The 27,538-nt window shown below is 37.9% G+C and overlaps 1 protein-coding gene across 5 annotated transcripts in view; it reads left to right on the top strand.

The window, feature by feature from the left end:
- TUT7 (terminal uridylyl transferase 7) overlaps nucleotides 1–27,538 on the top strand; it is a 52,694-nt gene that overhangs the window by 5,877 nt on the left and 19,279 nt on the right. For all 5 annotated transcript variants that reach the window (XM_024559934.4, XM_045195294.3, XM_045195293.2 and 2 more), the window contains exons 3-22: nucleotides 702–883; nucleotides 1,194–1,310; nucleotides 1,807–1,984; nucleotides 3,463–3,551; nucleotides 5,538–5,589; nucleotides 6,492–6,561; nucleotides 7,313–7,439; nucleotides 8,748–8,867; nucleotides 12,021–12,173; nucleotides 14,870–15,050; nucleotides 16,483–17,573; nucleotides 17,971–18,121; nucleotides 18,755–18,841; nucleotides 19,426–19,526; nucleotides 21,064–21,121; nucleotides 23,958–24,061; nucleotides 24,683–24,772; nucleotides 25,193–25,306; nucleotides 25,476–25,553; nucleotides 26,146–26,323. In XM_024559934.4, coding sequence (XP_024415702.2) covers nucleotides 702–883; nucleotides 1,194–1,310; nucleotides 1,807–1,984; nucleotides 3,463–3,551; nucleotides 5,538–5,589; nucleotides 6,492–6,561; nucleotides 7,313–7,439; nucleotides 8,748–8,867; nucleotides 12,021–12,173; nucleotides 14,870–15,050; nucleotides 16,483–17,573; nucleotides 17,971–18,121; nucleotides 18,755–18,841; nucleotides 19,426–19,526; nucleotides 21,064–21,121; nucleotides 23,958–24,061; nucleotides 24,683–24,772; nucleotides 25,193–25,306; nucleotides 25,476–25,553; nucleotides 26,146–26,323 — 3,321 coding nt within the window. The remainder of the gene's footprint in view (nucleotides 1–701; nucleotides 884–1,193; nucleotides 1,311–1,806; nucleotides 1,985–3,462; nucleotides 3,552–5,537; nucleotides 5,590–6,491; nucleotides 6,562–7,312; nucleotides 7,440–8,747; nucleotides 8,868–12,020; nucleotides 12,174–14,869; nucleotides 15,051–16,482; nucleotides 17,574–17,970; nucleotides 18,122–18,754; nucleotides 18,842–19,425; nucleotides 19,527–21,063; nucleotides 21,122–23,957; nucleotides 24,062–24,682; nucleotides 24,773–25,192; nucleotides 25,307–25,475; nucleotides 25,554–26,145; nucleotides 26,324–27,538) is intronic.

Below are 27,538 nucleotides of genomic sequence, written 5' to 3' on the forward strand. Positions count from 1 at the left end.
ATGTAGTTGTTTTCTGAGTTCTTTGGAGATGTTTTTATTGTCCATCTTTGCTCTGTTGACATTATTCACTTATAAAAATGAAAACAAATGTTGATAGTTTTTATTAGAATATAGTTTTTTATTATCTATTATGATATATTAGGTATATTAGAATTGGAGGTATACTTGCCTTCCTAGGATAATTTTTTTTTCAAATTATAACAAAGTTTATTTAGAAAGTTACATAGTAGAAGCGAGCCAGCTGGGCTGAGTAGACTCTGGAAACAAGTTACAGAAGCCAAAGAAGAGTCTTGGGAGCCTAGAGAGGGGAAGGCAAAGGTCAAGCCCTGAGGGGGAAGAAGAGAGGGAGGGATGGTGGGAAAGGCTCCCGCCCTCTCAGAGACTGAGAGCTCACCCGCAGGATAATTGCTCGAGTATGCTTATTAGCTGTATACCAACAAAAGATAAAATTAAATTGTATGGATAAAGTAGAATTCCTTTTGAGTTTTCCATACAGGTGATTTCTGTGGATTAATGTATCTAGATGAGGTGCTTAATGAATATTTAGGCATTCTATGCATGGGAGAGCCATCTCTTTTCTTTTGCTCTGTGTTCAGATGTCATTCAGATACTACATGATTTCATTAATAAATATAAAAAATCTGCTTTTCACTCAGTGCTGTCATTCAATATCACCAATAATATTTGTCCTCTAACTTAAGAAAACAAGAAGCAGAAGCCCAGGCCTAGGAAGCCACGGAGGATGAGAAATGGAGAGAGTGAGCTGGATGGAGACTTGGAGGGCCCGGTGATTGACGAGTCTGTGCTTTCAACGAAAGAACTCCTGGGCTTACAGCAGGCTGAGGAGCGATTAAAAAGAGACTGCATTGACAGGCTGAAAAGGGTAACATCTTTTATTTGTTAGTTAAAATCCTTGTTTTGTTTCAACTACGTTGGTAATTGGGAATATATACTTTGATGAATTAGGTTTCCTACTTGGTTACTAGTATCGAAGCACTACAAGCTACAAGTGATAGTTTGATTTAATGAATTACTTAAATAAATGACTATTAGGATACTGATAAAGTGACAGTAACATATTAACAACTTTAAAAGTGAAGGGGAAACCCTCTTCTGGCTAATTTTTGTTGACCTGTAAATTTGAGGGTACATACATATATATATATGTCTCTGTAAATCTCTTCAAATTATAGCGACCAAGAAACTACCCTACAGCAAAGTACACCTGCAAACTTTGTGATGTTTTAATTGAATCCATTGCATTTGCCCATAAGCATATCAAAGAGAAGAGGCACAAGAAAAACATTAAGGTACGTTTAATGTCACCACAACAATTGTTTACTTGTCAGTTGCTATTACTTTGTCTTCTTTGTGACTTTCCTCCCCTTAATGATTTACTGCTTACATTATTGAATTGAATTTGTTTTACCCTGTACACTTTATGTTGGTCAGATATGTTTTGCTGGGTAGTCTTGTGAATTTCCTTAAGGATAGTATCAGGATGAATGAACTCATTGATAGGACCTAGGTGTATATCCTTATGCCAGTAATTATAAAGGAAATAATTTGTCATTGCTGTTTTTAATGTTCTTTTTGGCACATTTTTCTTACTCTTGCCTTCCCTCTATTATCACTTTATGTGCATGAAGAAATGTGTTTAACTTTGATAACATGAAGACTAACACAGCTAAAGTGAAAGGGAGGGCTAAGAAAAATACTCCAGAACATTACACAGGGTGTTGCCTTGGTAAATGGTAGAAGGTCAAAAACCTGAGTCGTTTTTAATCTCAACATTGATCTTAAAAGGAAAAGCAGGAGGAAGAGTTGCTTACTACGTTACCCCCGCCTGCGCCCTCCCAGATAAATGCAATTGGCATTGCCATTGACAGAGTGGTACAGGAGTTTGGCTTACACAAAGAGAACTTGGAACAGAGACTAGAAATTAAACGTATCATGGAAAATGTGTTCCAACACAAGTTACCAGGTATTTTCTAGATTTGTTTTTCTATGTAGCTACCTAAAAGTACCTCATTCATTTTTTCTAACAGTAATAATTTTCACCTAATAGAAATTGACTAGCCATATCTTGAAGCTCTTAATTTTTTGCATGTTTTTGTTTTTCCTGGCTTCCCCCAAGTTAGCAAAGACTTTTACATGCATTGTCATTAAACCTGTCTTCATTACGAATTTCATTATGTGCACGTACTTGAAATTAAATGCCCCATATTATTGGGGCCTTGTGGAACTCTTATGTATGTGTTTGCTTACCTTTCTACCGATTTAAATTGACACAATATTGTGCGTTAAAATAGAGAGAAGTATCCTGGAGTCATTTTCAGGTATCTGTGTCCAAAAAGGTTCTATTTAACTACAGTAAAAGAAGTACAACATCTAAAATGAGCTTTGCAAACTGATTTTTAATTGATTTTGTATACTGTTGAATTCATTTTCCATGTTATGTTTGTGGAGCCATGGAAAACCGTTTGTTAGAAAGAGCCACAAGTGATTCTGATTCACAGCTGGGGTTGAAATCACTGTTTAAATTACCACATTACCCATAGAACCATTGTTCTACCGAAAGATAATTATATATAGTATATCATTCATATTCATTTACGCTTTCGTAAAAGTAAAGGGCGAGGATTTGCTCATTTCATTATGTAGTTACCTCATCCTTTATGTTGTAGACAGTTCCTGAAAAGTCTAATTTTGATAATTTTTGCCATTGTAAAATTGAATGTATTTTTCCATGAGAAACTTTTAAAGCCCAAAGAAGTCACTTGACTTAACCTGAAAAAAGAAAAACCCACAAAGTTCCCTGATAAGAAGGGATCAGTTTTTAGCACAATAGTAATAAAACATTCAGGAAAAAAATGTCACTCATAAATATAGGCAGTACACAAACACACACATTTTTCTCTGAAAAGTGAATCACATGTTGCCTAGCATTTTAAATTATATCAGTCATAGAATTATTTTTCAAAAGGTTTCCTAAAGGAATTACATTATGTTAAATGCTTTTTGTTTATAATGTAGTTAAGTATTCATACTTAAAAGTAACTTTATGCTGAAGGTCCTATTTATGATTATTGGTTTAGTATACTATCAGGTTTATAAATATAAAACGAAGATAGGCATTTCTTGTTATCTTTCACATATCAGCATTTTTAAAAAGTATTTTCTGCACAAAGTGTGAAATGATAATTTAGGAATTTTTCAAACATGTTTTACAACCTAAAAGGGTAGCCCTTAAGTTAAACCACAGTCAATGAAGCCTTCCCTGTTAAATAAAATAAAATGAGGAGTCACCCTTGCTACCCTTTGTTTATGCCAGACTTTGAATACTGTTTTGCTTTCGTATATAGTTTTAATTGATGATTCCATTTCTGAAATAGTGTTTTGTTATAACTTTTGAGAAATTTTACTTTATTTACAACTTTCATTTATTTAAATTTTTTTTAGATTGTTCTCTGAGATTATATGGGTCATCCTGTAGCAGATTGGGTTTCAAAAATTCGGATGTAAACATTGACATTCAATTTCCAGCCATTGTAAGTACAAAAGGAAATGCTGGAATTTTCATAGAGTGGTTTAGAAATTCTTACTTTCAAATGTGAGCTGTATTTCAGGTATGAATATGTTTTAGAGATTTGAAGATATTTTAAGTATAACGGTGGCAGGTCTTTTTCCTAAAATTTCCATTCTTCTACCTGTCTTCAATTTTAGGGCGTTTCTTTTAATACTCTACAGCTTTTCATACTTTACTCTTTAGATCTTTCATACTTCACACACTGGTATACTTACCACGTGAATCTAATGGGGCTATTTTAGGTTCTGGTAACTTGAAAAGATTAATTTACCTTGGTAAAGTCAACTTTCCAATGGCGGGAAAGAAGTTTAGATTTTAAGCAGTGTAGCTATATAAACTTTCATGACCTGAAAGCTTAATTTGCTCCTGGGTTTCCTCTTTTTTTTTCTTTTTAAATCTTCACCCAAATACATATTTACTGATTTTAAAGAGAAAGGAGGGGTGGGGAGGGGGGCAGGGAGAAAAACATTGATGCTCACATCAGTTGGTTGCCTGCTGTATATGACCCTTCTGAGGATCAAACCTGACTGGGAATTGAACTCACAACCTTTTGGTGTACAGGACGATGCTCCAACCTACTTAGCCACCCCACCAGACAGGGCAGGGTTTCCTCTTTTATATACCTACTTTGTAAATATAATTATGCTTTTGAAGAACCACACCTGACCTAGTTTTCTTGTTTAAACATGATTCAAAAAGCTTTTGATGAGTCAGAATTTTAAAACTGGAAGGCACTTCAGTAGATTATCCATTTATTCACTGGTGGTTCCCATAGCCCAGTTTGCAAATGGTTCATGCCCATTTACCTGGATTGCTGGTTAAAATACAGCTTCCTGGGCTCCACCCCCAGTTCTGTTTCATAGCCTCATTCTTCGCCATCCCTGGCTTCAACTGACCGATAGATTTTTCTATTCTTTTAACCTTAAATTCTGATTAGTAATTTTATTAGCATAGCAGTTATTTTGATCTCATATTATTCATTCATTTAGCAATATTCACTGAGTCTTATGTTGTATACTAGATTCTAGAGGACAGAACAGTTATGATTCCTCCCTTAGAGAACACATACCTAGTGAAGGAGATAGGTAATTACATATTCATAGCTCTCATAATTAATTATGAGAGCTATGCAGGGAAACAAGGTTCTGTGCCAGAAAACAAGGGGCGTGCAGATACAGTAGCCATGAAGGCCCCTTTAAAGAGATAACATTTAGGCAGAGCCCTAAAAAATAAAAAGGGGTGAGGAGAATGAGAGGGGTAGAAGTGTTTCAGGCAGAGGCAACGCATTCAGAAACACCCTGAATCAATAAAGAGCTTGGCCTATTCAAGGAGCTGAAGGGAAGATTGTATAGCTGAGGTGAAGGGAAAAGAAGAAGCTTAAGATTAGAAAGAAAAAGAAGAGATTAAGATTAGGATAGAGGGGTAGGCTGGGCCCAACAGGCATGATCTGTAGAACATGGTAAAGAATTTCACTTGACTTAAGGGCAGTAAGAAGCCATTGGCAGTTTTAAGGAGGGGCATGACATGGCTAGATCGAATTCATGCTTTTAAATGGTTTGGGTTCCTCTGTGAGCAAGGAGTGGAGAAAGGCAAGACTGAACTGGAGACTGAGTTAGTGATCTGTTGAAGGAGTCTTATAGAGAGAGAGATAATATTGTTCAGTTTGACGACTTCTAGCCACAATTTTTGAGATAGTATACTGAGAGGCTGAGTAACTCAGGAATTAGTTAATCAGGAGTTACCTGTGTAGTAGGTCTCCTTTGCCCATACTCATCCTCATTTGATGCTCATCTCTCTGTCCCTGACCAACATGTACACACAACATGATTAATTTCTTTACTCTGGGAGTAATGAGCTTTCTAATTGGATAACTTCAGATGACTGTATTATCTCAGTGAAGCAGAAGTATTTATGGATTATTTGACGTATTCATTGATTTATTTTCTAGATGTCTCAGCCAGATGTTCTCCTACTTGTTCAGGAATGTTTAAAGAACAGTGGTAAGGCCAAATTCTTCCACATTTTGCTCTTAAATGTTTATTTTGTCTATAACTTGAATATATTGTTTTTGAAACTTTGAAAATAGGAAGTCATGGTTTTAAAATTATATGGGTAATATGCAAACAAAACCCACAGCAAATGCCTACTAACAAGTTAAGGGTCCTGTTAGTTGGTCTGCTACACAGAATAACCATTTTGTAAGTAAAGCTTTTTGCTTGATGATAATGTCACAATTTATAAAGATAAAATGAGTCCTAGATTAAGACTAAAGAGACACAAAACATGTAAAATTTCCTCTTGAGGATAAAACTAAAGATAATCTGTTAAATTCAGTGGTTTAATTCAATACTTTATAATGGCAAATAGGTGTGACCCATCCCTGATTAATAAATCAAAAAGTGGTTGTTTCCAAGTAGATTTTCAGTTGTTCAGGTGATGTCCAGCTTGGGGCTTTATGTCCATAGGTCTTACCCAACTGTCTTATTTCTTGAATTAGTTTTTCCCATGCTGCTTGTTGAATTAAATGTAAACTCATTTCTTACTTTAGTCAGTATGTTTTTTTAACCCCAAATACTTTAGTAGCTTTTGCAGCAGTTTTTTTTTTAATATCCTATCCATATTTCTAATTATGTTAGTCATATAACATTTGAACATTCTAATTTAATAATATAGTCATTTCCAGTCAAACATTAGTTTTACAAAATAAGGGTTTTAAATTAATGTGATTACTTGATTCTCAACTACACTCTTTGCCTTTTCAAGTCATCTCAGAGCTTTATTTAGTAATTGTCTTTTAAAAGGCTGAGCAGATAAGTCAAAACTGGAACTTGGTGCCCTATTAGATTTCTTTTTTTTTAAAGGTATAATTCACCTACTTAAAATTTTTTTCTTTTTTCCTCAGATTCTTTTATTGATGTTGATGCAGATTTCCATGCTAGGGTGCCAGTGGTAATGTGCAGAGAGAAGCAAAGGTTTGTTTCTATAAGCTGTTTATATAGTAAATATCAGTTTGCCAAAAGCACACGTACTTCACTAAATCTTAGTGTCCAATTTCTAGAATGATAGACTCCTTATGTAGTTGATTTCATAGGCTTACTACCAGCATTCTCCCTATACTTTTGGCAATTGATACAAAAGGAAACAGTGTTTTAAAAAGAAGAGAATTATTTAAGATGCAAAGAGGAAGGAAACATTTTAACCCATTTCAACATGGTAAAAAAAAAAAACAGCTTTATGAAATACTTACTTGCTCTGATCACCTTTGTTGGCCATCTTTTTTAGCAGAATTTTTAGCAGTGCTAAATAGCCATTGGTGTGACTTCACCCATGTATGTGTCCCTCCGTCTGGAAGAATTACTGTTAGTACTCCTAAATGGGGGGTTCATAGGCCATAATGGTTGTTCACTAGGCAGAGTCCTCCAACTCTTGGGAGAACTCTTACAAATACGAATTCATGCTCCTAAATGAAACATTTTATAGTATTTTCCTTAGTTTTAGTTCTGAAAAGTAAAATTGACTCAGAAAATAACTGACCTATCTTTTTTAAAATAAAAAAAAAAAATCAGTTTCTTAAATGACCCAGAAAGATTTAGTGAGTTTTTTACTTTAAGTACTTATCAATATAAATTAGTTGTTGTTGGCATAAAAGATACTTGATAAACGATATAACACGTTTTTTTCTTTCTCTTTTTCCTTCCCATCCTCATTCTCAACCCCCACCAGTGGTCTCTTTTGTAAAGTGAGTGCAGGAAATGAAAATGCTTGTCTGACAACAAATCATTTAACTGCCCTTGGAAAACTGGAATCGAAGCTGGTTCCTTTGGTGATTGCATTTAGGTACTGGGCAAAGGTAGGGTTAGTGTTCAAATGCATGAATACATTCAATTTATGCGTAAGCAGTATGCCTTGATTTTCGCGTGGTTTATTTAATCTCAAATGTTTAGATGCATATTTATAGATATCAAGAGAGTAGACATCTGAATATTGGAACCGAAACTTACCATGTGCACAGAAAAGGAAATTTGCTGTTTCTCTTTCACTCTAACTGTATTGCTCAAAAGATAGAAATGATTTACAGGTCTTATTAAAAATCAGATTTGTGGGGCAAACCCCAGAGGATGTGGCCCAAGAATTTTACATTTTAACTAGTTTTATGAGGTGGTTCTTAGGGACAGGAAAGTTTGAGATAAAGCTTTATTTCCAATAATATACCCAGAAACTCCCAAAATTGAAAACCGGTATCTATCTGGTCTTGCTTACATTTTCATAGTATCCCAATTGAAATACCAGTAGAGCATTTAACATTTCCCCAAAATGTAAGGTCCCATCATGATTATAAAATTGAGTTGCTGTACAGGTGCTTTATGGAGAAAATCCAAAGCTTTACTGATTAACACGTGGCAGTAAGTATGCATACAGTATTTCGCCACGTGTAATGCGCACCCCCATTTTGTGCGCATTATACGTGGGGGCATGAAATACATTCATTATACCCATGCATAATGTGCATCCTTATTTTTCCCTCAAAAATTTGGGCAAAAGTGCACATTATACGTAGCAAAATACAGTAGTTCCTATGGCTTGGATCCAGAAAGAACAGAGAATACCCTGCTCTTAATGAGGTGAATTGATAATGACAGTATGCCATAGTTTGAAAGCTGTCTCCTGCTTTATCACTAAGTAGGCTATGCTTTTTAAGTTGTTTCTGTTCGTGTTAATGAATCTGCCCACATTCTCTCCCTGATCACCTCTGTGGTCAAAGCGTGCGTTTTTCAAGGCAGTAGGTTAGGATGAGGGGGCCGTTAAACTGAGTGAAGCTAGTTGGCTTGCACTTGGAATCAAACCATCATTTTTATTTCATTAACAAGTGAATGGATGATTGTGGATGTCAAAAAATGAAACAAAATATTATTTTAGGGTCCTTCACGAGAAAGGGTAGTTACCAAGATTAAAAATTTGAGATTGAAGCTATTACTCAAAACCACAATATGTGGTTGCTCCAAAAGTATTAGAAGGTTTTACATTGTGTCACTGTGGTGTTTTATTCTGAAGAGTAAATCATATAATACAAGGAAAAGAAGTTACAGGTTTTAGACTACGTTGTGTAAGTGACAAATGCGTACAAAAGAATGCTTACCCTCTTTTCTCTCTTTTGCAGCTTTGCAGTATAGATCGCCCCGAAGAAGGAGGTTTGCCACCCTACGTGTTTGCCCTGATGACCGTTTTCTTTCTTCAACAGAGGAAAGAGCCCCTTCTTCCTGTTTATCTAGGATCATGGGTATAAAACTTTTTTTTGGATATATATTCAATATTGATTTTTATTACCGGACCACACAATACCTCTGCCTAATTTCAGAATTTAAAAACCTACTCAGAATTGACATGAATGTACTTATCCTACAAGTGTGAACAGTCATACCTTTCACTGCTGAAATATTAATGTATTGGTTTCCAAGATGCTGCCTATGCTCTGCTGGGAAAACTTGTCTAAACTGAAGGAAACACTTAACATGGGAAACACGTGTGATCCTGAGGATTTTGAACAAAGAGGAGGTGAACCCGTATTGAATCCATCATTTGGTACATGCTTGCTTTGGGCACCGTTTCATAATTTGATATTTGAATGTACGTCTGTCCTCCAGACAGACTGCAGGAAGCATTTGGTTCACTGTAACTTAATTTCTATTTCTAGTCTTCAGTTTTCTTTTTTCCCCAATCCCTGTGAAACAGAGAAAATGTAAGTATTGCTATTGATGCAGAACTTAGTAGTCACCTCTTGAATAATACTTTGGTTATTATCTTTAAGAAAAAGTAAACTTCAGTTATGTGACCATTCTTTCTTTCTGGATAAAGTTTAGTTGATTTATTCATAAAATAAGATTGAAGAATAAGCCATCTCAACATCCAGATGTTATTATTCTCATCCTCTTAGAAACCTCACTTTTATTCCTGAGGTATTTATCTTGATAAAGTCTTTATAGCAAGTCTCACTTGGTAAAAAGCTAACTTTGACACATTGGGTATTTTAACTTCCTTTCTTCACACTCTGTGTAGAATTCTCATTATTTAAGGAGCTTATACCAGAGCAGTAGTTCTTTACTATGAATACATAGAAAAAAATATGATTATAGGGAATTTTTTCTTTTTACTTAATAGACTGGGAATTAAGCAGTGCCCTTTGTCTGCAAGGACCTAGGAATAAAGACTAAAGCAGAGTAAGCCCCTTACAAACCCTGTCCTGTCCTGGCATAAGGGATTGCCGTTCGCGGTGCCCCGGTTGTCTAAAGGGAGCTCTCTTTGTGTTTGTAGTCCTGCAGTGAAAGAATCCAGGGCCCTGGGAAGGTATCTGCTAGGCTCCTGTCCTGGTGGAAAGGAGTGAGAGAACAAAGCCAACCCTTAGTTGCTAAATAACCCTTCCTGTCAGATACAAGTAGGAGTCTGGAAGTCTGAATGACTTCCCCCTAATGAAAGCAATGAATAAAGCAGTTTATTGGGGGAACGGGAAGTCTTTTCAGCAATTGATGCTGGAAAAACTAGATATACATAAAAGGAAAAAAATGAACATTAAACCTTTGCCTCATACCATACTCTGAAATTAGCCCAAAATGAATGAAAGACATAAATGTCATAGTTAAAACCATAAAATGCCCAGAAGAAAGCCTAGGAGAGAAATCTTTGCAGCCTGGGAATAAGCAAGGGTTTTTTAAGGCGAACACTAAAATTGCAAACCATATAGATAGAGAAAAATATTGATAAGCTTTTAACTCTTCAAAACCCATCAAGAAAACAAAAACATAAGCCACAGAATTGAAGAAAAATAATTGAATACATATATCTAACAAACAGTACCCTTTGTGTGCTCTGGAGTATTTTCTGTAAGAGAGTGGTTTGCTCTTTCGGTCAGTCATCAAGTCCTCCCTGAGCTTTTACTGGTGACAGGCACCGTTCCGGATGCTCACGTTAGACTAGTGAACGAAATGGCATCCTTTTCCTCAGATCTACATACCCAGTGGCTGTAATTTCTCTGAGGAAAACTAAACCAGGGAAGAAGGACAGAAGGTGAACGGGGAGGATCTATTTAGAAGAAAAGGTATCTAAGCAGAGCTTGAATGCAGTAAGGGGGAACGGGGGGGGGGGGGGGGGGGGGGTGTGACTGTTGAGGGAAAGAATTTTCCGAGCAAAAGGAGTAGCACACGTCAGCTGTGAGCCGCGAAGACAGGTCAGAGAAGTAGCAAAGGGCCCGATTACACGATTACACGGGCCTTCTCTAGGCCCTGGAAAGGACTGAATTTCATCCTGAGTTTGAGGAAACCATTATAACTGGTAGCAACATGGTTTGGTTTGGTTTGTTGAAGGATTGCTCTGCTAAACCGAAGAAGTAGTCCGTCCGATGTAGAGATGCATTTGCAAGGTGGCGTGCCACATCCCCACCCCACCCCACAGTTCACTGTGTTGCACACTAGCCTGTTTGAAGGCTGTGGTAAATCCCACTGTGCACTAAAGAAACCTGCTCATCTTGGGTCCATGTTTCTTAGACCTTTTGAGCCCAGACAGTTCTTCAGCACTTTGCGTCTCAACAATATCAATAGAAGCAATTTTTTCCATTTATTGAGCATTTACTATGTGCCACACCCTGTTTCTGAATCCTTTCATTATTTCATGTCATAATTATCCCATGAAGGAGGTTCGAGTGTTACCCTTTTAATAAAAGCCTAAGACCTAAAGTAAGTGCATGATGAGGGAACTGAGATATTTTTCCCTTTTGTATATTTTTAAGTTTATTGGTGTGACATTGTTTAATACAATTATGTAGGTTTCAGGTATATAGTTCTGTAATACACCATCTGCTTACTATACTGTGTGTTCACCACCCCAAGTCAAGTCTCCTTCCATCACCATTTATTTCCACGATATATACCCTCTTCTACCTCCCCCCACTCTCGGGGCTGGGATTGGATCCCAGACAGTTTTACTAGAGAACTCATGGCCTTAGGCTTGGGCCATGTTGCCTTCTCTTACACTATTTACTAAAGAATTATTTCACAAGCCCTGGCTGGTGTGGCTCAGTGGAATGAGTGCTGGCCTTTGAACCAAAGGGTCTCCAGTTGGTTTCCCAGTCAGGGCACATGCCTGGGTTGCTGGCCAGGTCCCCAGTGGGGGGAATGTAAGAGGCAACCACACATTGATGTTTCTCTCTCTCTCTATCTCCTTCCCTTCCCCTCTGTCTAAAAGTAAAAATAAAATTAAAAACTTTGGTTTTTACTTCAACAAATATTTTGAAGTTTACAGATATCTCAGATATTTCATAACTGATACCTTGTATATTTTCAATGAACCGTAGGTGTCCTTTTCAGTCCTTCCAGGATTAATAAGCTCTGATTGATAAAATATTGTTTCTGCCTTATAATAATGTGTGTCTAATTTTTCCTAGATTGAAGGATTCTCACTAAATAAATTAGGCAACTTCAGCCTAAAAGATATTCAGAAAGACGTTGTGGTCTGGGAATACACTGATAATGCCACAGGGGATGCAGACACAGCAAAAGAAGAGGCATCAAAAAAAGTACCTGTTAAAAGGGGACAGGTCTGTTCTGTCTCACTTCTAGTTCTACCATCTATTTTTAATTCAGTCATTAAGTGTGGAGCTTATGAGTTAATCAGTCCTCTCTTCTTTCCTCAACCACCTTAACAGTTTCATAGATGTTTCATTGCTTAATCTATGCAGTCCTTTCAGTAGATAATGAGAAAAGGTAAAAATTTAGATCGTTGCATTCACAGTTGTTGGTGTAGTTCTGTGTGCAGGGCCCTGTGAAAGATACTGAGATTTCAAAGCTAAATCCATTATCTATCCTCAAAGTAGTTATGTCTTAGATGGTGTTATGAGGTTTAAATATATGAAAAGTTAACCTCAGATTAGTAAAGTAACAATGAATAAGTATATGAACTTGTTTCCATTCATACCATTAGAGGTGGGCAAGGGAATTTACATGTAAGGAAAGAAATGCCACTTGAATTTTAAAGAAAAATCCAAGCAGTGTAATTATACTAGTAATAAAACCCCACAACCTTCCTTATAACCCTTTGGGGTGAAATGACAGTAATACCCACAAAACATTTCTGAGACCAGGGTTTAACCCCAGCTTTACAGCAGTAAGTCGTGTCACTCTTCCAGTCCAGGCCTAAAATGAGGAGACAGTGGTGAATCCTAGATGCTTCAGTTGTGTTTTCTGGACTCTTTGAGACAGGAAGGGGGAATTGGTGCCTCTCTTTCTCAGCTGCCACCAGCACAGCAACACTCCTGACGTGTCCCCTTTGGGGATCCAGTAGTAGACAACAGCACAGGCTGTGGAGCCAGAGGATGCGAATTTGTGTCCCAGCTCCCCCGCTTCCGAGCTTGTGTGTCCTGGAGCAAGTGCTTTAATCTTTCTGTGCCCCAGTTTCCTCACCTGTAAATGGGGATGACTTTGGTATCCTCTCGTAGGTCTTGATTTATAGGATGCTTAACGCAGTGCCAAAAAAGAAAGTGTTCTCTACTTTAAAAAATAATAATAACAAAAAAAACAGCTTAAGTACCACTAGTCTAGACAGGTCAAAGGTCTCTTAAGTTTCATATTACGGTTATTATCAAGTCACTTCAGTGAGATGCTTAAAAATTCTTAGTAATGCTGAATAAGGCTTATGGATAAAGAGCTGAAATTTAATGAGGCTTCCAGTTTCTAGGGGTTTTCTTTGTGTCCTCAACTATAGTGTTTGGGACTTAGCTTCCATTTTCAACCAGTTCTTTGTAAATCCACCTGATGACTGTCTTATTAGACAGAACCTTCATGGTTGAGATTTACTGGTTAACAAAATACTATACTACTTGTTTTGAAGCTTGATATAATAAAGTACAATTGGGAACAAATTTGTATACCTTAGAAGGAAAAGCTATCACTGTAAGTCCAACTAAATATCTGTACATTTTTATGCGGAGAGAATAATCATGCCACCGCTTCCGAAAGCGAGGTCTAGACTCCATCGAAATTGCATGGTGTGCTGCCAGAGCGCTGTCCTGGGATGGGAGACGTAGCTCTCCTCTGCCACTCACCAGCAGTAGGGCCTTTGGCAAGTCATGTAAAACTCTTTGGCTTCAGCTTCTTGTAACAGATGGGAATTGAACTAGGTTGCCTCTTAAGAGCATATTACACTTGTGACTTTATGTTTCAGTGATAAATGGATTTCTTGTACTTAAAAGATTATATCTAAGTGTCAAAATACAGAGAGCAAACACATCTGCTTTCCCTTGTTTCTGATTTAATCCTCATAACTATCCTGTGTTATAGGTGGTATCATCCCTACTCTGCAGATAATGGTAGCGACCATTTTTTGAACATGTGTGCCAGGCACTGTGCTAAGCTCTTTTCAGACACTCTCTCACTCAGTCCTCCCAACAACCCTGTGAGGTGGGTACTGTGATCCCCATTGTTCACATGAGGAAACTGAGGCTTAGACAGCTTATATACCTTAACGAGGATCTTACACAGCTAGTACGGGGCAGAATTGGATTTCATACCTAAGCACGTCTGGTTCCAAAGCCAGTTCTCTCAGCCACTGAACTGTACTGCCCACTGAGAATAAAGAAGCGAAGTCCAGAGCAGTTAAGAAGTATGAAGTGGCAGAATTAGTATCAGACACATTTTTTTCTAAGTCCTGTGTGCTTTCTAGTATATTACATCACAGTGTGTTCTAACTTGTCAGGAGTCTGTGAATGTAAAACTAGCATGAATTCCTGGTACCAATAGTTACTTTAAAATCAATTTAAAATCACTGACAGATTCAATGAGCTTATGTAGCTTCTCAGAGCAACTGAAAGGAGCATTTTTCCTTCTGTTCTGTGCCTTCAGCTGCCCCCCATTTCTATGTGTTACATTGTGAAGGCTCCCCCCAGCGGCAGAAACAGGGAGAGCTCAGTGCCGAGAGTAGAAAGAGATGCACAGTTCTCCACTGTCAGTAAAACTTTGACATTAGGAGTGCTGCCTGATTACATACAACTGCCTGTCTGTTCCTGTGATAGTGACAAGACTTTAAAACACTCCAATACCAGCAGTGTAGTGAAGGAGAGCTATTTTTCCACAAGCAAAATTGACACTGGAATATGATTTATCTAAACGGTTTGTCAAATTCATGTCTTTGCTAAGGTTTTTCATATCATTGTAAATATGATGCTATTGAATGTTCTCTTAATTTTTTAGATTGTGCCGACATCTGAAATAACCTGTGTTTTCTCTTTGCTATTAATAGGTATCATTAATATTTGATTTAAAACACCAACCTTCAGTACCAGTTGGGCAGCTCTGGGTGGAATTGCTTCGATTCTATGCTTTAGAATTTAATTTGGCTGATTTAGTCATAAGTATCCGAGTCAAAGAAATGATATCTCGTGAATCAAAAGATTGGCCCAAAAAGCGCATTGCCATTGAAGGTATCTCAAAATGCTTATCTTTAATTCTTTTTTGTTTTGTTTTGTTTTGTTTTAAGGCACCAGTCTAACAGCATGCTTTTTATTTCAGTCTGTTTTCAGCTCCTACATGTAAGTAGGCCTAACCCCAAAAGTGAAATAAATCACTAGAATCTTGCATGTGTTATGGTTGGTCATTTCAAAGGACCAAACTGTCCATTTTAAGTTGTTTAAGTGCAGCAGTAAGATATTTTTACTACTTGAGCTACTAAAATAATGGCTGGCTGAGTCCTTGCTTTCTTTGTAAATTGCTTAACAACTTGAACCCTTGGAAAAGTTTTCTCCCAGTGATGTATGAATCCTTTTCTCTTTTAATTTTCTCATTTCTGTATTTTTAGATTCAGTCCTTTCATAAATTGTTGTTGATGTTGTTTAGTTTTACAAATGTTGAGGAAGATGCCTTTTCTCAAGAAAAATAACATTCTTTGTTAGATTCCTCACCATAGAAAGAATAGTTAGTTTTGGAACATCTGCAGTAACATTTAGAACTTATTCATAAAAACATTTTTTCTAGTGAAGGCTCATTAATTGAAAACATTGTATAACAGACACACTGATGTGCCCTATAGACTTCATTAAGTGGACCAGCACTTCTCAGTTTTCAAAGTCAGAAAGTTGAAACCTCTCTAGAAATCTCAGTTCTCCTCCTTGAAATAATTTAAAGAATCTCCTTAAATGGAATTCTCTTATTCTCTTATTTTTGCTTGATTTTTTTTTTCAAGCTTTATATTGCGTAAGAGGGTTTTTTGGGTGTTTTTTTTTTTTTTTTGGTTTTTTTTTTTTGCATTTTGCATTTTGCATAAATTCTGTGTGCAGTCATAGGGATCTCACATTTTTAAACCCTCCCCTGCAGTTTCTCTGGCTCAGCTCTTCTGGCCAATTGCCTAACCTGCTGGAGTCTAGGGGAGGAGAAAAGATTGAGAGAAGTGGTGTCTCCTCCTGGTGCCTCCCTCTCACCCCTGAATTCAGCCCAGCCAGTTCAGTGATGGGGCTTCCCAGGGCAGAAGAGTGGAGGTAAGCTCTACAAACCACAGGGCCTGGCTGAGTGGGGAGGCAGAGCACTCAGCGGAGCCTGGCGGGAAGTCCTCACTTCCCCAGGGCGCAAGAGCCACACTTACGACATCTTTTTTACCTCCACAGTCACAGAACAAAATAGGGAAGGGGTACTGGTTCAGAACAGAATGGGTTCTCTTATAAAGCTGAAAAAAACATTTCTTTTTGTTCTTAAACTGTATCTTCTTACTCCTTACCCCCAAGTTTTTGAAAGCATATTTAAGATAACATGCTAAATTTTACACTGGTTTATTTGTTGTCTGTTTTTATCTAGAGCAGGCTAATTTTTCAGACGTGTGATACAGGTGTGTGCATTGGTGGATTTTTTTTGTTGTTGTTACAGATCCCTACTCTGTTAAAAGAAATGTGGCAAGGACCCTAAATAATCAACCTGTTTTTGAATATATACTTCATTGTTTAAGGACAACGTATAAATATTTTGCTCTTCCACATAAAATTACAAAATCTAGCCTTCCAAAGCCTCTGAGTACTGTTACATTTACTTCAGAACATTCTAAAGAAGTAGCAAAGCATGATCCAGATTTACAAGCAAAAAATTATAAACTCAAAACCTCAGCTGTGGCTCAAGGTGCCAGTGCTCCCAGTTCAGCTGCAAACACCTGCAAGGTACAGCCACTTACTCTTAAAGAGACTGCTGAAAGCGTTGGAAGCCCACCAGCGGAGGAAACAGGAAACAGACACGGCAGTGTACACCTGGAAAACTCAAGCTGCAGCAAGGCAGAAGTCAGTTGTGATGATCGTGAGGATGTTAATGTACACCATCAAGAAACAAGAAGTAAAACTGAGAAAGAACAAATTGGAAGGGAGGGCAAGCATCCTTTGACTGCTGATGCTCAAGATTTCAGCAGTAGCAAACATGGAGAGCCTCTTGTCTCTGATAGCACGCAGAATACTGAGACAGGTAGCAGTCTGGATTTAGAAGGCTTCCAAAATCCTACAGCTAAAGAGTGTGATGGATTTGCTTCTTTAGATAACAACGTTGATATTAGTGAAGAAAGCTTAGAAGGTACTGATGAACTAGAAGACACTTTAAACCACTTTGCCCCTTCCAGACAGGACCAGACATCAGGAATCATTCACTCTGATGAAGAGGAGGATGAGGAGGAAGAGGATGAAGAACCCAGGCTGTCCATTACCCGAAAAGAAGACAAGGATGATGGTGCTAAAGAAGATGAGTTAGACAATGCCTACACTGGGTCAGGGGATGAGGGTGCCCTGTCTGAAGAGGATGAGGAGGTGGGCGAGTCTAAGTGTGAAGACTTGAAAGAATGTGGAAAAGATGTGGATGGAGCTCTACTAATGGAACTTAATAAAATCAATCTTAAGGAGGAAAATGTATGTGAAAAAAATTCAACTGTGGGTCCATCTGATTTCTTCTATGAATTTAGTAAACTCACCTTCACCAAAGGCAAGGTAGGTAATCAGTGCCAGTCCTAGAACTGGGAGACTTAAAACAGTTGTAATGCACGTGCTTTCAACTTTATTTACTAGGACAGGGCTCTCCCCCATTTTGATGGTGGTTAATGAGTTGGTCTTTCACTCCGGTCCCTGGTCCACTTCCCTCCTTAGACTCGCGGGAATTTGCACGAGAGGAAGGGAATGGTGTTGATAGTGAAAATCCCTGCCTTTTCCTCTGGAGTATGCCATCAAGGGAACCCTCATCTCCGATAGTTTGGAATGGCTGCACGTTATAGTTCTAGTGCTTTGGAATGTGGAGAGTAGACCATGTACTTTTAAAAGAAGATTCGGGACTTCTTTAATGGGCAAATAAAGTCTTATCTTAAGTCCTGTCTTGGCCGCCTTCCTGCAGTCTCCCATGGTAGTGTGCAGTTTGTGCAAACGAGAGGGTCATCTGAAGAAGGACTGCCCTGAGGACTTCAAAAGAATCCAGCTGGAACCTTTGCCACCATTAACACCCAAATTTTTAAATATCCTGGATCAAGTTTGCTTCCAGTGTTACAGTAAGTTACTAACATTTGTTTTGATTTGTTAAAATGTTACATTGAAGTTTCTCTAGAGTCACCTGAATCACTAACCTTAGTCCTATTATAAGGACTAAGTCTTCCATTCTCCATTGTATCTACAGTATTCTGTGTATCCTGTAACAGTATTCTGTATTCTGCATCCTGTTTGGGATGCATAACAAAACGTTGTTAAAGACAGGGAAGGAGGATCTTTAAAGTCTTGAGATTAGAGTACTGTCGTTTCCCAGCTGGTGTTTTAAACCTTTTTGGAGGTTATAAACTATGAAAGGGAACTGTAGGTCCCACATAAATATATGCATACACGCATACTCACAAACTTTTATTCAAACTCTGGGAGAGTTTCCTGAATGAAAGCTGCCCTTTTCAAGCCCTGGAGTCTCTGAAACCCAGTACTGGAACCCTTGTTCAGATTAGTTTCCATTTCTTGGTGATAGAATCTTTCTTTTTTTTAAAGGCATCTTTTTTACTTTATATTACCTATGCTGTCTACCAAGAAGACACAAAATTTAGGGCTTTTATTTTTAAACCTTTTAAGTTTTATTTTATTAAAAACATAGTTTTCAGAGAATGTGAACAATCTTTGTTTCTGAATGTTTTTGTTTTAAACAGAGGATTTTTCTCCAACTATTTTAGAAGATCAGGCTCGCGAACATATTCGGCAAAACCTAGAAAGTTTCATAAGACAGGAGTTTCCAGGTAAATAATTCTTTGTGTTTAAGAAAAGAAGGGCGCGCCACCTTCCTTCAGAAAGTGTCCGTGTGTTGCAGTCACCTTTATTAGGAGAATGAGAATGTAATCTTGCAGTGACTGGGACAGGGCTGCAGTTGTGTGATGCACCTAGGGTGGCCACTGGTCGGCCAGTCCTAGTTTTCCAACAGGGAAGACGGCTGCAGTGTAGGATTTCTCTTAGCAGGTGCCAGCAAGTGAATTTCATTGAGTATTATGTTTAGAGTCAGTTCGCATCTCTAAAAAGTGAATTTATTTAGAAAGTAGTAAGCTTACAGTATTAAATATGTTTAGGTGATCCACAGTTTCCTCAAAATTCCTTATATTCAGGAATCAAGTGGCACCTGGTAATCTTTCATGCCATATAGAGCTTGAATTTATTTAAAGTAAAATTTGAAATAAAATATAATAAATGACTAATTAATAAGAGAACATAATTATGAGATTAATACAGGATAGTTAACTGGGTATTTTGATTCATGAGAGGGCCCTTTTGATCCGAAAATTAAATGTACTCAGGTAATTAGTTATTACTTTTCATATATCCCTAACAGGAACTAAATTGAGCTTGTTTGGCTCCTCCAAAAATGGATTTGGGTTCAAACAGAGTGACCTTGACATCTGTATGACAATTAATGGACTTGAAACTGCTGAGGTACAGTGACACATAAAATTCATTTGCTGTGGCAGCGTGATTTGACAGCCTTGACTGACAGCACGGCTTTGTGTTTCCCAAATTCAGCAGGGCACGGTCTGTCTGGCAAACTGCAGGAAGAAGTTTAGAGGTGGATGTGAGGAGTTGAAGGGCTTGTACTGTGAACTGGGAGTACAAAGTGGATTTGAAAGCGACATCTGGGAGTTCTAGAAAAACAAAGCAAGCTCTCCAGAGTCCCATTGCCATGGCCACTAGGCTGATGTAGATGCAAAGACCCACATAACGTTTTCTGAGAAGTTCGTTAGCAGGCAGGCAATGTGGTTTAATGTGATGAGTGCTAAATTTACAGTCCAGAGACCTGGATTCAAGAGAGACTTGGTTTCATCAGTCCCTGCACATGTGGTCTTTGGTTAATAATCTGTGAAATGGAAATGGTCCTTCTGGTCCTCTTGCCTCAGGAGAGTGTTACATATCAGCTTGGATCATGTGTGTCAGGAGTCAGCAGGCACTGTGGTCCACAAGCTAAATTCTGCCCACTGCCTGTCCTATAAATACAGTTTCATTAGAACGTAGCCACGCCCCTTCATTTATGTATCATCTACAGCCGCTTTGACTCTGTAACTGCAGAATTGCATAAATGCAACGGGCCACGTGGTCTACAAAACAAAAGATTTGCCAGCTGTGCTGCATATGAAGGCATTTATGAAATATAAAATACTGTCAAAAGGTATAAAGTCTGAGAAGTACTGAATCTCTACTCTTAAAATTTTTAACAACCCAAATGCTGTATAGCCACATGAGTGGTGCTGCTGTTGCCCAAGATCTTTTTATGCCTTTTCCTAGTTTCAAGTCTTTGTCTTTTGAGGATGTATCTGATTTGGGAAAATAGCCAAGTTATCTAGCCCGACTTCAGTGAATAAGGGAGATAAGCAATATTGGGATCGATATATAGAAAAACCTTAATGTGCGTCATCAAGATTGAATTTTTACATGATTTGTAAACTAGTTTTGAAGGTATTTCTAAAACAAAATTTCAGATACATTAAGTATGATCTATTTGGAATACTTGTATGTACTGTATGACTTTCATGTCGTATGGTGTATTTTTGGCTAGTCCTATGGAGAAATAATCTGAGCTTAATCACTCTCCACAGCAGTTCATCGGCTCTTAATGAAACCATGAGTGTCTACCCAGAATGAATTAGCTAGGGCACAGAAACTCCTCTTGTTCATGCGGGCACATAGCTTACTCCTTAGTTACATAATTACCTAGAAATGGAAGTCCTCACTGGTTCAGAGATCTTTCTGGGGGCTCTGATTTCAGCCTTTGTTGAGCCTCCAAAAGCAATTAGTAAGTAGGGTGTTTGGATTTTTTTTTATCCTTAGGACATTTCCTATGAATACTGATTAATAAAATATGTATAGAATGAGTTGAAATTAATTTCATTATTTCTGAAGGTAATGGGAACTATGTATAACCAGGTTAGAAATTTGTCTTCCATTTTTGGTTCAGTACATTATGTCATTTTTGTTGCAGGGGTTGGACTGTGTAAGAACTATTGAAGAATTGGCAAGAGTCCTCAAAAAACATTCAGGTATCTCTATAATCTTTTGCTAAAATATATATACTTTTTATTTATATATATATATTTCTAAAATATACATATATATATGTATTTATAAGCAAAAGTCTATTTAGAAAGTCACAGAGGTAGAAAAAGTGAGCCGTGGAGGAAGCGAGCCAGCGGGGCTGCGTGGGCTCAGGAAACAAGTTGCTGAGGGAAAAGACGAGCCCTTGGAGCTCAGGGGAGGGGGCAGCACAGAGACATGCCTAAAGGCAGAAGGCACAGGCGGCTCCAGAGAGAGAGCACACGCCCTAAAATACTTTTGTTTTTTATTAGCGTTTTGCATTTTTAGAATTTAATAATGACAAAAAAAAAAACAGTATAGTAGCTTATTTATAGCATATTTGTGGTAATAGTATTGGTGTTTTTTTTTAATAGTAGTAAGTATTAAATAACTTCTGAGGAGTGAGTATGAAATTATTGCATGGGGAGGTTCATGGGAAAGATCGGCTGGTTCTGATCCCACTTGTTCTGATCTCAGATGATGGTAAGTGTGATTTGAAAAGAATAGGAAGAGAAGTCACTCCTCAGAGTGCATGGATGTGAACATGAGAATTACTGTAGTATATTTTGGAGAACAGTGAGAAGATTGACACATTTATAGAGGAGTTTCAAGTGGGAACTATTAGAAGACAGGGTAACATCTGTAGATATTAAGAAACCCCATAATAAAAGCATAACCTAAACTTTTTAGGCAGCTAGCATAGTCTCTTATGGAGGGTATAATCTAAGTAACAGGGCAGGCAGACCTTTTCCAGGTCCCAGGGTCCAAAAAGGAAAAGAATATGAGGGTTCTGGCTGATGTCTGGGAACTTGAGAAATAGAAGTATTTGCAGAGAACACCATGTGGAGGTATTTAGTTTGCCTTGAAGATATAATCTCCAAGATTATAATTTCTCCAGTCTAGTGAGAAATTAAAAAGATGGAGTTGTCAACCAGATTTGAAGAACAAAGGAGAAGTTCTGCATTGAAGACCTTAAAGGGAAAGAAATAGGCCAAGAATAAAAGAATTCCAAGGGATTGTTTAAGAGAAGTTGAGAACTGCTTTAATTTCTGTGTGTAGAAATTAAGGAAGGACACTGAAAAAGGAACCATTGGAATGGTAAAATAAGAACCGGGATGATGTGCTGTGAATAAATCTTAGAGGATGGGCTTATATTAAGTGTCATAATGGAAAACAGTGTCAAGTTCTAAATGGGAAGTAGATGGAGAAAAAGGCTAAGTTAGAGGCAGTATAGCAAAGAAGTTGGGGGATGTCTGGAATCAAACTTCCTGGTTTCACATCTTGGCTTCCCCACTTGCGGACTTTGTGATCCCAGAAAGTCACTCAATCTCATTGTAAGCACTCCGTTACTTATCTACAAAGTTGAGATAACAATAATAGCACTTAAGATTAAGAAAGGCAATACATTAAATTACAGTGCCTAGCACATGCTAAGTACTCAGTAAACATGAACTTCCTTGCCCTTCCGCTCCATCAATATGTTAGACTTCCTGTCTCCCATACGGACCTGTTTTGCTGAAATTTCTTTTATCTAATACATCCCGCCAAGTTCCAGATCAGAACTATCTGCCCTCTAGATACATCGGCGGCATCACTGGAGTCATCCAATGGGATGAAGTAATAATTAGCCTGTCCTGGACTAGATTCAATGGAAGCTTAGTGTCAGTCATACCTAGATTTCAGTTCTAGCTCCGCAATTTACCAGCTGCACATTCCTAAGCCAGTTCATTTCTCTGGGTCTGTTTCCTCGTCTATAAGGTGCAGGTGAATAGTCATAGGAGGTTATGTTTATAAAGGATTCTAGGTACTCAGGAAATGGTAACTCTTACTCTTAACAGCCTTCCTGCCTTAGCACCCTACCTCCACTTCCTCAACCCATCTAGTTATAGATGCTCCCACACAGGCCTTTCTCCTTCTCCACATTCCCCTGCCACCGTGATAGGTCAGGCCCGGATCATTTTTCTCAATGGTCACCCTTCCTCAGTCCAGGTGTTTCCAATCCATTCATTGCCAGGGCCATTGTCTAAATAGATGTGGTCAGTGATTCTCTCCAAATTATACCAGTTCATTGGCTTCTCTTTGCCTCCAAGGATAATTAGTAGGATATATATGTTCACCCTTTGTCCTCTCCCAGTTTCTACCCCTTCTTCTGTTACTCACTATTTTTCCCTCAAGTCCACTCTGTAGTTGACAATTCCAGCGAAGTTCCCTGAACATGCCATTTGGTTTCGGACATCTACCTTTCAAGTGGGCAGTTTTCCTTGTCTGGTAAATCCCCTAACCTCCTGCTTTTGCCTATTCTCCTTTTTAAAAACCTAGCTCAGACAATTTCTTCCTCTCCTGTTGAAGTCGATTCCTTCCATTTACGATCATAATTTCTAGCTCTGTGACAAGTAACTTCTGCTTTAAGGGATCAGGTGATTGCCCCATAGACTTTTCTTCACGTTAGATGCAGCCCCATGGAGAAAATAGAGGGGGGCCTCGTAGTCCAGACTCTAACAGAGTCCTCCGTTTTGGAGTTTATCAAACTGGCAGCCTAGCAGTTTGGCAGACTCATATGGTCCCGTGAGCTCCTGGAGGGCAGTGGCCGCCGCCTTGTTCACATGTAGATGTTCAACAAATGTCAGCTTTGCCAAAAGAGTCTTCCACCTGTTTGTTAGCAGCAGAGAATTCTTTGACGAGTCCTGGTGACTACGGTGAAACAAGGCAGAGTTAGGTTTACGTCCACTTTATATTGAAATGTTCACAGGAGAGCCTCTGCACCCAACTGTGTTTTAATGATACTCTCCTTTTTCAACCGAGGTCTGAGAAACATCTTGCCTATTACAACAGCAAAAGTGCCAATCGTGAAGTTCTTTCACTTGAGAAGTGGTCTGGAAGTGGACATAAGTTTGTATAACACGTTGGTAAGATTTCTTCTTGGCTTTTTCTCTAGGGAGATTAAGGGAAACAAGTGTCTCTTAAGCCATTCATTTTATGTTATTTATTCTTTCATAAACAGTTATTTATGAGCGCTTACTGTGTGCCCGGCAGTGATCTGAGGCTGGGGATATAACAGAATTAAGTTAATACTAGGATTCATTTAAAATGAGGTCAGAGTGGCAGGTGCTTTTGTTTGACTTGAACTTTGTTTTAATTTGGGAGTTTGTGTGAGTGTATCTGGTCTCACACCTGGTTTGCTTCAGGGCTTTATGGGACCTCTCTGGCCCCTCAGGGCATTTGATTTAAATAACGCCAGGACAGGCTGGGGAATGGTCCATCTATTTGCAGGAAACTGATTCTTTTAATATCCCTTCTTTTTTAGTGATGTTTAGGGTAAGGACATACTAACATAATGGAGATTATGAAATCAAACATCACTTACAATTCTTAAGTATTATCTAGAAAGTTAAGCTTATCTTTGGGGAAGAAATATTAATTTTAGTTTAAATGTGTTTATTCTAAAATGAATTACCGTTTCAGAATATTCTAGCTTAAAACATTTTCTTCTAAGCGATAGCCTTATTGTGTAATTTCCTTCTTAACAGGCTCTTCATAACACAAGGCTCTTAGCTGCTTATTCAGCCATTGATCCCAGAGTGAAATATTTGTGCTATACCATGAAAGTATTTACAAAGGTGAGTATGCTTTCTGTTGTGACTTACCAGGAAGCTATTACATCTTCAGACCTTATTGAAAACATTAAGTGTATATTTTTTTTAAAGAACCGTAGCCATGTCAAAAGCTTCTTTTAACTATTTAGGAAGCACTACCCAGCAAGCTAAAATTTTGTCTTAAATTCTACAGGATTATCTGATCTTCCTTGTGACTGTTCCACTGTTTTGTTGGGTTGTTTTGTTTTGGTTTTTCTTTTTGTTTTATTTGTCTTTTTTTGAATTGGTCTTACTTGGCTTTGTTGGCATATTTTAGCATTTGAAAATGTAATTATATAAATTAGCTCCTTGTAGAAGCACCTTCCTCGTGTGGGTAATAGAATAGCTGCGGTCAGAAAACATGGGTGATCTTTCCTTGGCATGGCTCATTGTCCTTTCCTCTAGATGTGCGACATTGGCGATGCCTCCAGAGGCAGCTTGTCGTCATACGCGTACACACTTATGGTGCTATACTTCCTCCAGCAGAGGAGCCCTCCAGTCATCCCTGTCCTGCAGGAGGTACGAGTAAAAGAAATTACGTTCCTTATCTGTAAGGCTGGGTGGTCTCTGAGCCCTCTTCTCGAGAATTCTGTGGCTCTGTAGTTACATTTTTAACAATTTTTCTACAAGTTTGTGTATCAGTGCATAAGTTTGCAATCCATACTAATAGTTTAAAAATTAATTGCAGATATACAAAGGTGAAAAGAAACCTGAAATATTTGTTGATGGCTGGAATATTTACTTTTTTGATCAAATAGATGAACTGGTACGTGTTTTAATAATAATGGTTTTTTTTTTTACATTCTTTACTAAAAGTCTTACTATGCTATAGTGTAGATGGTCAACAACTACCTCTTGTTATATTTGTTTATATTATGATAGTTTTAAAAAACTAGCATATACAGATGTTTAGATTGAAGTTGAAACATATTTGTTAAGCCTGGTGAGTTTTTAGGAACTATTTTCAGGATTTCTTTAATGCCTAATAATTCCAAATGGTTTAGTAACTTTTTCCAAATGAACAATTACTTGCTCTGTGCTTTTGTGCAGAGAGTTTGGGAAGACTTTGATTATCACCAAGGCTCTTAAAGTTTGTTTCAAGAGTCTTCTACTGAATACATCCTGAGGTTGACATGTAAAACCCTGAGCTCTCCCTATCTCCAAGTCATAGGGTAGAGATTAATTCATGTAAATGGTATCTTAAAATGTGAAGGAAAAGTTATATAATTATATATTTTGTATATTTAAACTCTAGTTAATTAGAAACAAGTCCAAATTTACTTAATAGATTATAAGTGAATATTAATATTAACACTTTACTTTAGAGCCTGATATCCCTTGTTTTCTTCTATTTCTAGCCCACCCGTTGGCCAGAATATGGAAAAAACACAGAATCTGTTGGGCAGCTCTGGTTGGGACTTCTTCGTTTCTACACAGAGGAATTTGATTTTAAAGAACATGTTATTAGCATCAGAAGAAAAAATCTGCTTACAACTTTTAAGAAGCAATGGACCTCAAAATACATTGTTATTGAAGGTAAAATCAAAACGTAGAACTATAGAATTTGAATTAGATGGGCATAGTTCTTCTTCCTTCCAGAGCTCTTCCAGGGCAGCCCTGAGCCACGGGGACGGGCAGCGCGGCCTTCCCGTTACTGCCCGGGTCAGGGGAGATGTCTGTTTCCCTCATGAGGACTGATTTTAAGTACTGATGCCCTCATGTGGCTCCTCTCACAAACCCCAGTCTTTGGTCACCGTGGCAGATCCTTCAGTTATTGAACACTTACTGGAGGGTAAGGAAGGGCACAGTAATAAGCCAGCTTCCAGATAGGTGGGGCTTTAGAAACCGTCCTAATAAGAGTGAATTTTCAAGGTCATTATTGGCTCTGGATGGATGGTTTTGACCTGTTAGTAATTATATATAAATGTTGACATTTAGTTTGACCATGGTGATCCCTTCTCTTGCCATTGAATGCAGGGGTTCACGGACCACTGATGTTTGTAATTTATTATTTTTAATTTGTGGGATTTTAATTGTAAAAAGGTCACATTGAGTTTAAATGCTTGGAATGAACTGAGAAATGACTTAAGAAATATTTTGGATTTAGTCATACTTTTTTATTCTTTTATTTTTTAATGTAGTCATACCACCTAAATAATGTGTTACGCTAGGTCAACATTTTCAGCCTTTTTTCATCTTGTGGCACACACAAATTAATTACTAAAATTCTGTGGCACACCAAAAATATTTTTTGCCAATCCGACAAAAAAAAAAATAGGTACAGTTTTTATGCATTCACACTGGATGGCTATTGTTGTGTTAGCTGTTGTCATTTTTTTTTTTGACACTCTAAGAGAAGAGTGGTCAGTGCCCCTGACTGCATAGTCAGGTAGTGCATGCTTTAGAAACTCCGGCAGCACGCCAGGGTGCTTCCTGCGGCACACTGGTGAAAGTCGCTGCTCTGGGTTATACTTTCAGCATTGCTGCTGCCCGTTGATAGTATTATGGTATCGTGAACATACGTAAAATGAAACTCAAATCACAGTGGGTTGTAGATGCGGCTTTTGGGATCTCATATGTTCAAAACACAGAGCTTTGTTTATCCCTTTCCATTATCACAGTGAGTGTCCATGGTCTGTCAATTGTTCATGTTTCGTTTTTAATTTTGGAAGCCTGGTTATCTTTAGTCATGAGTAATAGGGTAAACTAGAAAGAAGACTTGACTAGTTATTCTAGAGTAGAGAAATTTTA

The sequence above is a fragment of the Desmodus rotundus genome, chromosome 1 (genome assembly GCF_022682495.2).
Source record: "Desmodus rotundus isolate HL8 chromosome 1, HLdesRot8A.1, whole genome shotgun sequence".
NCBI classification, from domain to species: Eukaryota; Metazoa; Chordata; class Mammalia; order Chiroptera; family Phyllostomidae; genus Desmodus; species Desmodus rotundus.